We start from the raw sequence: 14,009 nt of genomic DNA, 5'->3' as shown, positions 1-14,009 counted from the left end.
AAGACTTACATGTGAACACACACTAAGAAGATTGTTGGACAAGGACGTTTCTTGCAAACCTCACCTTTTATTTGTGCATTTAGTATGTTTTTCTTAAAAAAGTGTAACCCTATACCATATCATCTTTACTAATATGTCATCATTCAGACTTGAGAGCCCATGTCTTGTAGACATTTACTAATACAATTTCAGAATCCTGTGAATTTGATGTTAAGCTAATTCCCAAGTCTACTAAGTGAGATGACTTTAATGTTATAGTGAGAGTCCACTGTCACCAAAGTGAACAAAGTAACACAACGCACAACAATCCTGTATTGTCCCCCTCATTGGACACAGAAGAGAGGCAGCGTTTTGTGTGTGCTCATTCTACCAAATACGGACATACTTTTTGATATCCTTGAGTTATTTCGTGCAAAAGCAAATATTTGAATTCTTGACTGGTGACTTGGTCTCTGCGCATCCCAGAATGCAAAAGGACTCCCACGACCACGATGGTATGAATTGTTCCATGTTCTCATGGGGCTTTTCTCTGTTTTCCTGCTACAGGAATGGAAGAGTGGTGCTCATCACATTTCACCAACTGGTGCCGTGCCTATAATCCCCTGCACTCAAGATCCAGTCCCCAAAATGGTGGCTGTTCAGTCGTGACGCTGGCGGAAAGGTGAGGGCAGGATGTTCTTATTTACAGTGCCTGCTACTGTGACCTACAGCAGCAGAGTAATTGTTGTGGTGATAAAAGAAAACAGTCTGCAGCACATCCACACACTGCAGGGTACTGCTGGACAAAAGAGGATTGTTTACATTGATATAAAAAGCAGCGTGTCCTGTTTCTAAAGTTAAAAATAAACGCAGCAAATATTTATTCTAAACACTTAGAACAGATTCGATCTGATATCGCAATGATTTCCACGTAAAGACAAGATTACTGCTGTTACCTTTAGCCTCGGTTGTTTTTTTTATCAAAGGCAGCTTTACACACAGAGGTCAGATAAAAAAGGTTTAATGATCTATTTCTACCAATTTAACTTCAAAGAGTCATTTAGAAACATATTCTGACCACAGATCAATAAGGTGATATTAATCACGATTGAAACAATGCTGTGATAAAACCCATTTTTGGGGTCATTTCAGTTGCCTTTCCAGTGGAGTTTTCAACTGAAAATAAATACAATTACAGCCATTTTCTATTTCATATTTCCATGTTTAACGGTGTTACTGTATCACCCCTGTTCATTTGTAAGAGTTACGCATCAAGTTGGTCTAATTACCATAGATAATCATTACTTCTCATGAGGTTGTCCCCTCCTCAGCAGCCTGAAGGAAGGAGTTTGTCCCCCCCAAAAGAGTGACGTTGCGTCCTTCCTCTGTGTCTCCATAAAACGTGCCTCACGCATGGACTGTAAGTGTTGCACAGAGGCGAAAGGGAGGAGAAATTGTCCAAGGCGCGCATGAAAAGCACTGAGCAGATTAATCTGGTTTGTGTAGGCTCCACCAGACCAGTCAGACGCTGATACACCACTCACTCAAACTTTTATTTGTCGCAAACCATCGAGTTTATTTCATCTTACTTTTTTTTTTTTTTTTTTTTGGATTGAGAGCACCTGCCTCGAGGATACAGCGGTACATCCGTCTCCTCTTTGCCGGATCGGGCGTTGGACTAGCCCAGCTGCGCAGGAGAGCTCCCCTGCGAAACGCGCCATGGGATACGGGAGAACCACTGCCGCTTTGTGCATGTACACCTGAGGCTTTTGCGGATTAACAACACGGTTTTTATTTTTTATGAGAATAAGAAGACTCTTTTGATTTACTCGCTTTAAGAGACTTTGTTCAGTCACGCGGAATCATTAGCCTCCGCCAAGGAACTCTTATCACTTTATTTCCAATTCCACGGTGTGGATTTCGGTGAAGAGCTGCCAGGATGGTCTCAGCCGACTGTTTCAGATTGTTCGTTGTCATCTTGTGTTGTTCGTCACTCACAAATGGTAAGAAGTCATTCATGCTTATACAGATCAATTATTTACGCGTAGTAGAGTTGTATGCATGGAAGAGCAGAGTTCTAACGTCGCACTGTTAGATTCGTTTCAATGAATGGCTGAACGCATGATGTTTAACAGATATTTGACCCAATCAGCTGTCACGTATCAGAAGAAGTACAGAGAATGGCTTTTTATTTATTAATTAATGATGATTAATGATAATCTTATTATTTCTATCTTTGAGCTGCTACCAATAGTTGAATTATTTGGCCGTTTTTTTTATTTGATCCTTATATTTGTGGGATATGTTTTAGTGTTTATGGATATTTCAGTATTTCATATTTCAGTAGAACATCCAATTTGAGTATTTAAGGAAAAATGATGTGTCAAGGCTGTCATTGGCTCTGCAGTACTCATTTTAGGCGCTAGAGGCAGTCTTGTCCCGTTGTAATTGGGTGATTATTCATGTTAATACAATGTGTTGACTGACAGGTAATTGTAACAGACGGGTAGACTACATTTTAATATCAGACTGATTTTCTTGGTGAAATTTAGATTTGTTTGATTTGGATTTTTTCTCATGATATTGAAAATCAGCCCCGTGTTATATATTATTAAAAAAACCAATGTTTATCCAGCATTTGTTATCAGTGAGTGAACAGGATTAAATATTTTGGGAAGAGAGAGCCTGTTTCTTCAGACAATACAATCAGCGTCATTGTCTGAGTGTCACTGCACAAAAACAAGATGGATAGATAATAAGTGGATGCTCTTCCACCTTGTGGCAGGTCTAGTGTGCCACTGAGATACACACGAAGCCTTCCTCCCCATTCCCAAATAAACAGCCTATCCAAACAAAGGAAATACCCCCCACCCCATCACACACACACACACACACACAGACTCACACTACATGCTTTTAGCCTATGAAGCTTTGTCTACTATGTTTTTAAGTAGATTTCCTTCACTGTCCACACACAAAGCGTGGGAAAGACACAAGGAGGAAGCGGACGTAGGGGCAAGAGGCAGCCTGGAATTGTTCTGGCGAGTAAAGGTCACGGAAGTGTGACACGCTACCTGAGCAAAGATTTCTTCCCGGAGCTCCTTGTGCTCATATTGAGCTATGTCCAACTGCATCCACATGACAATGGCAGGGAGGACAGCAGGGTATTGTTCCTGCAGGGGAGACTGGTAGAGCCATTAGTCATTGATGGTGCATCAACTTCTATTCATGCTGAGGTGTGTGACCGATGTACTGTATGTGTAAATAAACAATGAATTCATGCGTAACCACAAAATATTTAGGATTCATGCTGCACCCTGTTGGTGTCATAATATTGAAGTTATTTATCATTCTACTGAGATACATTTTAACAGTCTTCTAATTTTTAATTTCCACTCAAGCAGAAAAGGTAAACTGCGTCTAAAAGATCGTCTGACCTATTTTGTATTTTGTTAATAATTCACTTGTAGCTGCTTCTTATTGAAAAGTGAGCACGGGTCGAGTGTGTTGCTTGGTGACCTTTTGACACCAATTTAAATGAAGCATAACGGCTCAGACTGAGAGAGGGAACCTTTTCGCAGCTCTTTGCGACACGATGCTTGCATTTCAGATTTATTTCAGTCGTCCTGCGTAACGGTCAATGACTTTTAAGCCCTCTGCGTATCACTTGGGGTGTGATGCATGTATTATTAATTCAGTGAACTGTGTCTGTGAAGTTCATAGATTGTTGCATGCAGGTAGTTAACAACAGTTATATCTTGTACTCGAGGCTTTGTCCAAGGAAAGAGTCCTATGTGTACATTTACATGGTTTTACGTGGTGTTTTAGGGCCAAATCCTGGAAAAAAAGTGAAGCTTCGTGATGATTGGAAGAAATAGTGATTGAAGGGATGATTGAATTTGACCCTGGAAGCTGCCTTGCTATTTTATTGTCCTAAATTTCATTCACTCATCGTGGTCGTAATTCTTCTCTATTAGTCTACACTGCGCTGTATTAGTCAAACATCTGTTCTTCTAAGATGAGCACAGTGTTTGTTTGTTCGTCTTTCTAGCAGAGTGAGTTGATATGTCATGTAGTATTTTTTTTTCTTCTTTCCTGCTCCGACACCTGAGATGGAGTGGAAAATGGGAGAGATGAGAGGTCAACCAAGTTCAGTGGGGGCTCATTGCTCACTGGCGGTACGTCTGGGCCTGCACAGGCAGCACAAGGAAAACACATCCATACACTCACACACACACTCACACACGCTCACACACACTCACACACGCTCACACACACTCACACACACTCACACACACTCACCTGGATTGGGAGGATTGCCAGCAGATCAGAAAAAAAGGCATTCCCTTACACAGGGATTTAACTTAACAAATTGCTTTGTGAAGCTGTTCTTATATGATGATTGCAGCATCTGGTCCATAGTAGGCATATCCATCCTGAGCCAGCAATATGTTTTCTTTGAATCTTGCATGAGATTTCAATTTCAAGGAGCTTCTGTCTGCCAACTAGTCTTAATCGTATGTTATGCAACAGAAATCCTCTGGTTTTACCATTTTGCAGTCTCATGCAGGCGATTCCTGTTTGTTGGCACTAGTCAACTTTATATAACCTAGAATGGCCACCCATCATGGCCAGATGTTCATTTATTTTGCTTTTTTAAGAGCAGTCTGGGGAATTTTTGCCTCCTAATCTCCAATGGCTAATATACGGCTAATAAAAAAGGCACTCTGCCTAACTGTTGTCTTAACCTTGCAGTTGGCAAAGTGGACGGGAGAGAGAATACTTCAGGACACCCAGACCATGTAACACAGCCGGAGCAGCGGCAGCTACTACTTATTTTGGCAGGTGGTCTCAAGTCTTGTCAAGGTTTCATCTTTGTGCAATTTTTGGTTTGTCTTGAAAATCTCAATCTAAAGGCAACTTTCCATGAAACATGAATCAGTGACACAAAGCACCAACCAGGTCCTTAACAGGTGAAATAATAACGTTGAGAATTAAGAGAACAATTTTGTGCGTAGTTTGTTGCATTGGTTTCCCATTACTATAACTATCAGAACATCAAAAGGCTAAACCAATCGCGTGCTTTCCATTTACACTATAGGACAGGAAGTTCAACCCAGTGGCCGGCGCAGATTATCAACTTTTTGCTACTGTTTCGCTCCTGTGGCCATGGCCGCATTACAGCCAAGATGACTCACCAGGAGTGACCCTGCACTCTTTTGTTAAGCTGTAATTCCCTCTACACCCTTTCAATGTCTTTTGTTGTCACAGGAGTACAAGGAATGAATTGGCAAGGTTAAACAAGAAGGGAATCATCATGCCGTATTGTTACTTTTGCCTTGGAACACACCACAAAAAGATCGACTCTCAAGATAGTCGTGTTGTTTCATGACGGCACAGGAAGTACGGGGAGATGAAGTGTACTCTGCAAAATAAAAGGGAATTCCGCATAATATTCACTGCACTTGAAGGGATCCGACTTGGGGTTTCCCGTCATATTCAGTGACTTTACAGTCATCTCATACAGTAATAGTGTTTTTTTATTATGTAACATCAAGCATGATTTACTGGTGGCAGGCAGCAACAGCAAGGGTGGAGACATCTTACCAACGGTTATGCCAGCTCATAATGTCCTTCTCGCATTTCATCTCAGCTTCTTCATTCTTAGTCACTTATTACTCAATTTGTTCTATGCTCAACCTACAGTTCTGTAAAGCTGTTGTAAAATGGTAACTCTGTGCAGTTATTGGATTGAAGTATCAAAATAGTTAACTGCAAATCTTTCCATAATTATTAGAAATTTATACCAACAAGAAGTAATCTAATAAAATAATTAGGACTGACTCCACTTAGTCAATTTGTCAACTATTCAGTCATTTTGGTCTTAGTCGATTACAATTTCTTAAGTTGATTAGACATTTTTAGTGCTTGTTCCTGCTGAATGACGTAGTTCCAGGAAACTTGTGAGCACATCTCGAAGTAAACGCAATATTAAAAATGGTGCTTTTGCACGATTCTTTGTGTAGAATCTACATTTTACAGAACTATTGTGTAAATCAACAATAGATTAGTTTACAAAATGTAATTGACTAAGAATGCCTTTGTCAAGGACAGCTCTAAATACAATAGCTAACAAGAGCACCTCACTCAGATTATGTTGCCAGAGCTGTGTAAAATATCTTGTCACCATTTAACATCATTTTACACAAAACTCATGCTATTTTTTTAATTATATATTTTGACATTTGATGAAAAGTAAGCAAAAAAGGGTCAACTTGGGTAAACAATTTCAGCTGCACTGCTGAACCTCTGGCTTACATTTATTGAGAGTTTTTTGTCATTGTCTGTCTGTTGTTTGAGACTAAATATTTAAACGGAATTTTCTATTCCGCAGACATTTCAGAACAGTGTAGAGTAGATCCTGGGATCCAACACTGTTTGAATTTTCTGTCGTTATTTTCTGTGAACCTTCCAAACACCGTGTCATGTGCCACTTCCCCCCATCGATGCCAAGTTAGGACAAGGACATACCAGTGTGATCCTGGTCTAATGTTAGTAAACCTGGCCCTGTGACAATAATCAGTTTGACGCTGTGTGGCTCAGGACCTCATCATCAGTTGAAACAGAACCAGAAGTCACAGCCTCCTTCTCTCTCTCTCTCTCCCTCATTGAGTTTGTTCCATGCCTGTCCTCTTCTTAATGGCTCTTAATGAAAACCAGCTTCGGGGCTCTTTGAACCGACACAGTAATCAGAATCTCTGGCATTTTTCAGGCTCTCTGCTGGAGGAATGCGGCGCACAGCTGTTACAGGGGGTTAGGGGTGTCTGGACGCTTGCTGAGGTCCGCTTTAGGAAGGCAGTGGGGCAGGTGGGAGTTTTGACGGTGTGGGTGTTGAGAGACAACCGCGGGATGTTTCTTTTTTTCTCTTTCAGTGGGTCGCTGGGGGCCCCTGCTGATTCATCCATCTGTAGTGTGTTACTGAGGAGAAATTGTCTAGTTTTAAGAGATGAGATTCATGTCAGTGCAATTCAAGGTCAGGAAGATGTTTTTTTGTTGTTATGTGTTCAAGCAGATGCCAACATTCTTACATTGGTTGCTTGTTTATCACATCAGAAATCCTTGTTGCAGACAGCACATGAGGTGCTGTGCTTTTTATTTTGCCAATTGTATTTAACAAATACTCCGGGGGTCAAATTCAGTTTGATTAATCCATCATTTTGCAAAGTTCTCATTTCCAGCAATTGATTCAACTATATGACTCGTTGCCAATCTGCAGATGTGAGGTCATAAAAGACAAACTAGAACATTCTCAAGGAAAATGTGTGTGACCTTTCAGAAGAAATCAACAACAGATAGTTATTAACTTGTGATTTGTAAATTCTGGGATTGTTTATTAAGGTCAGGAAGCTTGATTTGTATTAATCTAATATACAGCTGAACAGCGCGTGGTATCACAGCATGAAGGAGTATAAGCCACATCCCTTCCCCTCTGCGTAACCTCGGACAATAAAACAATGATGTGCTAATATTTAGTGAGGAAGTCCATATTGAGTGCTACTGCCAACACTGGCACCGTCAGCTCATTCTTAGCACAACAGCTGTTCTGAATAATAGACAAATACTAGCAGCGTGTGTGTTTCTGTTTGTGTTTTTCTGTATATGTGTGTTTGCATTTGTAAATGCAGGTGTACTTGTGTATGTGTGTGTGTGTGTGTTTTTTCTCTGTGCGTGTGCATACACATGTGTATTCATCGTGTGTCAGCATGCCAGTAAGCTGTTGTGTAACTCCATTGTCTTTCTTCATTCTAGCAACAAATGGAGGTTTCCCTGAAGGCCGTCACATTTTGAGGGTCGATATAATAAACTTTGTTTTCTGACCACAATGACAAGCTGTTCAGGGAGCTCAGTGAAAAGAAGGAAATCACATATGTGACTGTGACACCTCCTGAACAGCAGTGAGAATCAGTGTTTCCAATGTTGATCACTGTTAAAGGGACCACTCAACAGTTACAGCTGGCTAGAGGCCACCTTTGATTCAAACATGTCGACCCCGGATTTTCCCCCGTGATAATGTAATACAGTAATAGCACTTAGAGTGCAAGGTCGAAAAAATGACTTGTTCTTAAAAGAGAGGAAGGGAGCACCCATTACAGGAGGTTGAGCGGTGGATTTTCAGGAAATGCGTGAAAAGACAGTCTACAAGGTCTAACATGCTCCCAGTATCACCCCCCTCTATTCCACCTTCTTTCTTTCTTTCTGCTCATCCCAGACCGCTATTCATTCTACAGCTTTCCCTCCCAGCACCGGAAACACCCCCAGTGCTCTCACAGCGGCCCATCACTTGCATAAGAGGCAGGAGCATGTCGGCACAAAGTGAACCCACATGCACAGCTGAAGTGATTCATGGGGGATTTCCTACAATCTTTTTTTTTTTTTACTGTTTTGAGACAAACAACATTAATGAGATGCTGTAAATATGCAGGTTTGTAGGACATTCTCACTAATAGTGATATGTGTGTGTGTTCAACAGGACATTTGGAGACGGAGCACTCGCCTAAGATTCTGCCCTCAGACAATCCCCTCATTCGACCTAAGGACGACACGTTGAACCTCATATGCAGGTATGCAACACACCGGTTTGTGTCAATGCCAAGTGAACCAAAACGACATTTAAATACAATCGTGACATTCAGTTTAAATTAAATCAGTGTTCAATGTCATATTTAGCTGATATAGTGCGTTGTTACAGATGAACCTACCCTACAGTATATAAGGTACTACAATTGGCTCCACCTCAACGAGCTACAACATTGAAATGCTCCTTACATGTTAATACATTAGTAAGAGAAATGTGATAATATAACTTTTACTTAAGTTTGATACTTTAAAGTTACTGTGTGGAGCTTTTAACTGGTTGTGAAACAGTCTCAATTTAATACCGGTGACTCTATATGACCTACATAAGTAAACAAGCAAGAAGATTAGCCTTTTCTATAAAGTTATTCTTAATAAGGCTCATCGTGGCCACGAGATTGGATTCCGTGCGAAATCAGATGAAATCATGCAGGTCCACCAGAAACTCCTTCAGCTCAGATTCCAGCTGGGCATCCAGCAGCAACCGGTCCACCACGGACAGACCCAGATCCGGCTTCAACCTGCAGTTAAAAGCTCTGGCGGGGGGAGGAGAGCTCAGCGCCCGGCAGCATTGTCTCCTCCTCCAGCTAGAAGCAGAGCTTCGCCTCGCTGCTCCTCCGATCCCCACTGGGAGCAACACCATGCTGCTGGAGACCCAGGCCGTATTGCTGGGCCCACTGAAGGGAGGCATGGGAGAACCAGAACCAGGACTGTGCTGGGCAGACTGTCACAAAAATGGGAGGTTTTCTAAAGGAACACCAGTGCTCGGAAACCACTTTTGTACACAGGGACCAGCAAAATCAACACAAAATGAATGTTCCTTGTATTTGTGGTATTTATACAATAGCTTAAAGGATCTGAATACTTACTCAGGACCCTTGCTGGCTACAAAGATGCTGGGACAATCCTTGACAGGAACAAGTGGTGGACCACATTTATCAGCCTGTTGCAATTTCCTTTTGGGATGGTGGGACCAAAGTGTGCTGCATTCACATTTGTTAAGAATTTTTGAGAGCCTTGCATCATTTTGTAGGCCCCTAAGGAATGTTCAGGAACTCGTATCTATCTAAAGTAATGCTTCCCTATAAGGCCATATGCTAAGATGCCTGGCCCATACCGTCTTGTTTTTTGTCACCGGACGAGAGCTGGAGGTTGCTTGACCCAAAATTCTGCAGGCAAAGGCAGTGGTATGCAAGACATGTTTGATGTTCCTCTGGGATCTCTTTAATGAGAGTTTTAAAATGGATGCTGTGTGGAAAGAATGTGTTAGCTGAGCACATCATTCAGGAGAAGCATGTTCCCATGTGAAAGTTCAAGTAACTGGATGACTCCAGAATAACTCAAAATAAACTTGAAATGACCATCGAGTCACAACCGCTGCCTAAATGAAAATGCTTGTGAGTTTGCCAGCTATGACACTTTTCCTCGAAATGGATCCGAAATACAAGTTTTATGATTCAATGCTTTGTTGCCAGAGAACAGATCCACTGTAATGTGTCAAATTAGAAAGAAAAACAACATATTTGATATTTAATATTGTTTTAAATGTTCTACACAAAGTTCTACACGGTGAGGAATATTTTCTTTGCCTTCATCTAATATTGTCCCCTTCTGTCTTCTGTCAGAGGTAATGGCCTGCTGCACTGGACTTTTGGTGATCCCAGTCGATCGATCTCATCAGAGGGCGTGACGGTGGAGCCGTGTGATTCCAGACGTCACTCTCACTCACACTGCAGCAGACTGACAGTCACAAGCTTAATTGTCAATGACACAGGAAGCTACAGCTGTAAATACTCCAAGAATGGTTTCGAACACGTCACCTCGATCTACGTCTATGTCTCAGGTGAGACCTGCAAAGCGCTCTCACCAGTTCAGATTAGCTGTGGTTTTTATCAAATGCAGTAATTGAACCAGTGGGAATAAGAGAATGTAACAGAAACCTGTGCAGTCTCTGATAGATTTATGACACTGACATGTTCCCCTTCAGTTCAGAATGTACGTAATGAGAAAAACGGAATGTAAAGTTTAGAAATACAAATAATTGTTCTATAAACTAAACCACAGTTAAGAGGGCTTTCTTTTTTTAATTGAGTTGTTTTTATTCCATCTAAGAATGAACTTTTGTTCAAAAATGTGTTTTTGTGAAAGTCAAGACTCCTGATGAAAGACAGGTTTTCACAGGGTGATTGTCATCTGCTGAAGCCAGAGGAGGGCTATGGAGTTGAACTGAGCACACAAACAATGAAATATAATGGACAGAATAAGATGGCTAATGAGTAATCTGATATTTCCCGCAAGATACAAGAGCTGGAAAACACCCATTATAGCAACAACAAAAAAAAATTCTCAGCAAGAATGGAAAAGAAAGCAAAAGAAAAAAGTTGAAAAAGGGAAGAAAGTTTTAAAGAAAGAAAGAAGGAAGGAAATACAGAAAAAGACGAAACTGTTGCAATTGTACACCCTTTGCATGACTACAGTTATTCATTAGATTTAGGAAGCTGACTTTAATCTACAAGCGTTCAGATTCTACTGCCACAGCTCTCCTATTCAGAAAGAGAGAGAGAGAGACAGAAAGAGGAGGTGGTTTCTTTGCTACTATGGTCTCTTCTTGAGGTGAAAGGGTTAGCGTGATTGCAGGGGAAGCCCTGGTCATTTCCGGTTCCAGCTACTGTTTTCAGAAGTCTCCGCCGAAGTGTCACATGGCACCAGTTACAGTTACAGAATCATTGAAATGGAGATTGTGTTGGGCGGCAGAAGGAGAGCAGATTTTGAGTGTCAAGTCAACCTCAGCCTATTTTAGCTAGATGTGTGTTCTTTTTGACATTTTATATAATATATATGAAGATAAAATCATGAAATAGTTGTAGACAATGGCTAAACTAAATGCTGGATGCACTTTGTTCCCTCTCTGTGAATGTGGTTCTCAGGCCGCCTGCTGTGCCTGTGTTTAGTCTAACGCTTTCTTTTCAAAGCCCTTCAGCTGTTTATTACATAATTTTTCATGCTTACTTTTCAAATAATGGTTCCTTTATCACACCGCCACTGCTTGACCTCACACCAATTTCAGACTATTTGTGTAGTCGTGAATTTCCCACATCGGCCGTGTGGTGCCTGGCTGCCCAGTAGGAACAAACCACTAGCCTGATTGCTCTGTCTGTGCTCTGCTGCCTTATCCGGTTAGAATGAACTGATCTGGGATTTGATTTCTGTGTTGGATGCCCTGACATTGCCCTGATTCAATTGCACAGCTAAACTCAGCTCTAGCGTAACAGTTTATTTCAGAACAACAGCTGTAAATTTGCTACAAAACATGGTTATCCCAAAAGACTAAAAGTAAGTGTCCACATCTGCTTTGAAATGCGATTTCTGACTGACCTGTATTTTAGATCTCACTTATTTTGTGGTTGGTTTTTTTTGTTCTTCAGATCCCGAGCAACCATTTGTGGAGCCTCGTTTCTTTCATATCTTGGGCTTCTACAGGTATGAGACCAGCCTGGTGGTTCCCTGCCGGACGTCCTCTCCTGATACTGTTGTTACACTCATTGGGGTAAGGTCTCTCAAAGACAAACACGTTACACCTTCTGCTTATGATTGTGCTGTATATAGTAATACACTGTATGTGCTCCAAAGACCTGGTTGCACATGGATTTGAAAAGTAAATCACACAGTACACCATCTCAGAAAGCCAGATTGCTATTAACACCACAGCAGGGTATCCTTATCATATCCTTGCTGCTTTGGCACTCTGTGCTTAAGGCATCTTGCTGGTTCTCACACCCTTTGTGCGTTAAATCACTTGAGCATACAGAAACAGATCAGGGACAGTGGCTTGTCTGAGTGAAGCTCAGGGGCGGCGATGGGAGTCATTCTGTCTGCTTCCTGTAAGAGCAGGAAGGTGTTCCAAGAGTGTTTTTTCTCAGAATAGACCCTCAGACTAAATTTAGCCCTCCTTCTCTTACAAACATCAGGAAATCCAGGAGAAAAAGAGTACGCACTGTGTCCAGTCACAGGAAACAACAGCGAACTTATCATGAGGATTGTAACATTTGATACCAGAGTGCAGCTAAAGATGTCAGTGGAGGAGAGCTCCCTCAGTGATGTGGTTTGCACACGGCTTTTTATCTCTCTGTCAAATGTAAGAACCTGGTTATGGTCACCAAAGACGGCATGAAAACCATCTTGACAAAGGGACCATGCCAACCCTAAAGGTGTGCGCTTCTTGTCATTGATATAATATGTGACATGGTGGCTGCCGTGGACAGTCACATCTGAGATAGTGGTTGTGAGACCTTCCTGCTGTTGGTGAATCTATGGCACTCCTCCTTTCTGCTCCCTTTCCTTCCTTCCTTCCCTTGCCTCCTCTCCCAGCCCAACTTCTGGCCTGAGAACAAACAGCAGCAGGCACGTACATCCTTTTTCCGAGTCAACACTGTTTTGTGCGCCATTGCATAAAATGATTACAGAGGTTGCACTCCACAAAACAATAAAAACGAATTAGATCTTCACTCTAACAGATGTCTGTCCCCAGTTGAGACCAGCAGAGCACGAGTTACATGTTAAATGAAGTTGAGTGCCTAACACTTCAGTCTGTCTGGCTCAGTGTTCTTTACGAACATCACGAATGTCACCAAATATCCACGGTACCGACAATCCTTCTCTGCTCTACTCTCTTGATTGCAGCAACGATCTTTATCAGAGAAGGTCATTAAGAAAATGGTCTGGGATCCAAAGGTTGGATTCAAGATTCCCTACGAAGCCAATATTGAGTATAGCACACTCACCTGCAAAACCACGGTCAACGGTCGTGAGTTCAAGTCAATATACATCCCTAAGAGAATGAGTGAGTCTGTTGTCTTTCTAACCATCTTGCTCAGCTGAAAAATATAGATTTGTGTCGATCTCTCTGTTTCTTCAGCATTTAACAGTCTTCTTATATTTGTCACCATTTTTACAGCTAATGTTCTTAACAATGTGAAGATCACCCCTAATAATGCCACCAAAGTGTTGGTTGGAGACACCCTCATGCTCAACTGTACTGGTGAGACCACCTTTGGTGGAAGAATCAACTTCACATGGGATTTTCCAAAGAAGAGAGTAAGTTCAGGATTTACTTTTGACATAAGGCTGCTGTACGTTAAACACACCCTCGCAGAATGTAGCAGTGGAGTTTATAGTTCCTCCTTTGTCCTCAGGAAAATCAATACGATACCAAAAAGACGTCAGACCGCCCTTCTAAGGTTATGGTGATGAGCAAGGCTTTAATTTTGCCAAACATTACCATGGAGGATCAGGGGAAGTACCACTGCAAGGCTGAGCTTGAACCCACGATACACAACAATGTCTCAGTAACAGTCCATGTCTATGGTGAGTATATGCTTTGGACGACTTCCATGAGG

At 41.6% G+C, this 14,009-nt stretch overlaps 1 protein-coding gene across 1 annotated transcript in view; it reads left to right on the top strand.

The window, feature by feature from the left end:
• The first annotated feature begins 1,432 nt into the window (after positions 1 to 1,432).
• kdrl (kinase insert domain receptor like) overlaps positions 1,433 to 14,009 on the top strand; it is a 44,598-nt gene continuing 32,021 nt past the window's right edge. Inside the window, exons 1-7 of the mRNA XM_068715008.1 lie at positions 1,433 to 1,982; positions 8,510 to 8,600; positions 10,239 to 10,456; positions 12,039 to 12,160; positions 13,294 to 13,453; positions 13,568 to 13,707; positions 13,806 to 13,977. Of these exons, the coding sequence (XP_068571109.1) occupies positions 1,919 to 1,982; positions 8,510 to 8,600; positions 10,239 to 10,456; positions 12,039 to 12,160; positions 13,294 to 13,453; positions 13,568 to 13,707; positions 13,806 to 13,977 (967 nt within the window). The 5' untranslated portion in view covers positions 1,433 to 1,918. The remainder of the gene's footprint in view (positions 1,983 to 8,509; positions 8,601 to 10,238; positions 10,457 to 12,038; positions 12,161 to 13,293; positions 13,454 to 13,567; positions 13,708 to 13,805; positions 13,978 to 14,009) is intronic.

Source organism: Cebidichthys violaceus, unplaced genomic scaffold (assembly GCF_023349555.1).
Source record: "Cebidichthys violaceus isolate CVI_PGR_0920_01 unplaced genomic scaffold, fCebVio1.0.p SCAF_2, whole genome shotgun sequence".
Taxonomy (NCBI): domain Eukaryota; kingdom Metazoa; phylum Chordata; class Actinopteri; order Perciformes; family Stichaeidae; genus Cebidichthys; species Cebidichthys violaceus.
Note: the sequence above shows the minus strand (reverse complement) of the source record. Positions and strands in the feature narration are given on the sequence as shown.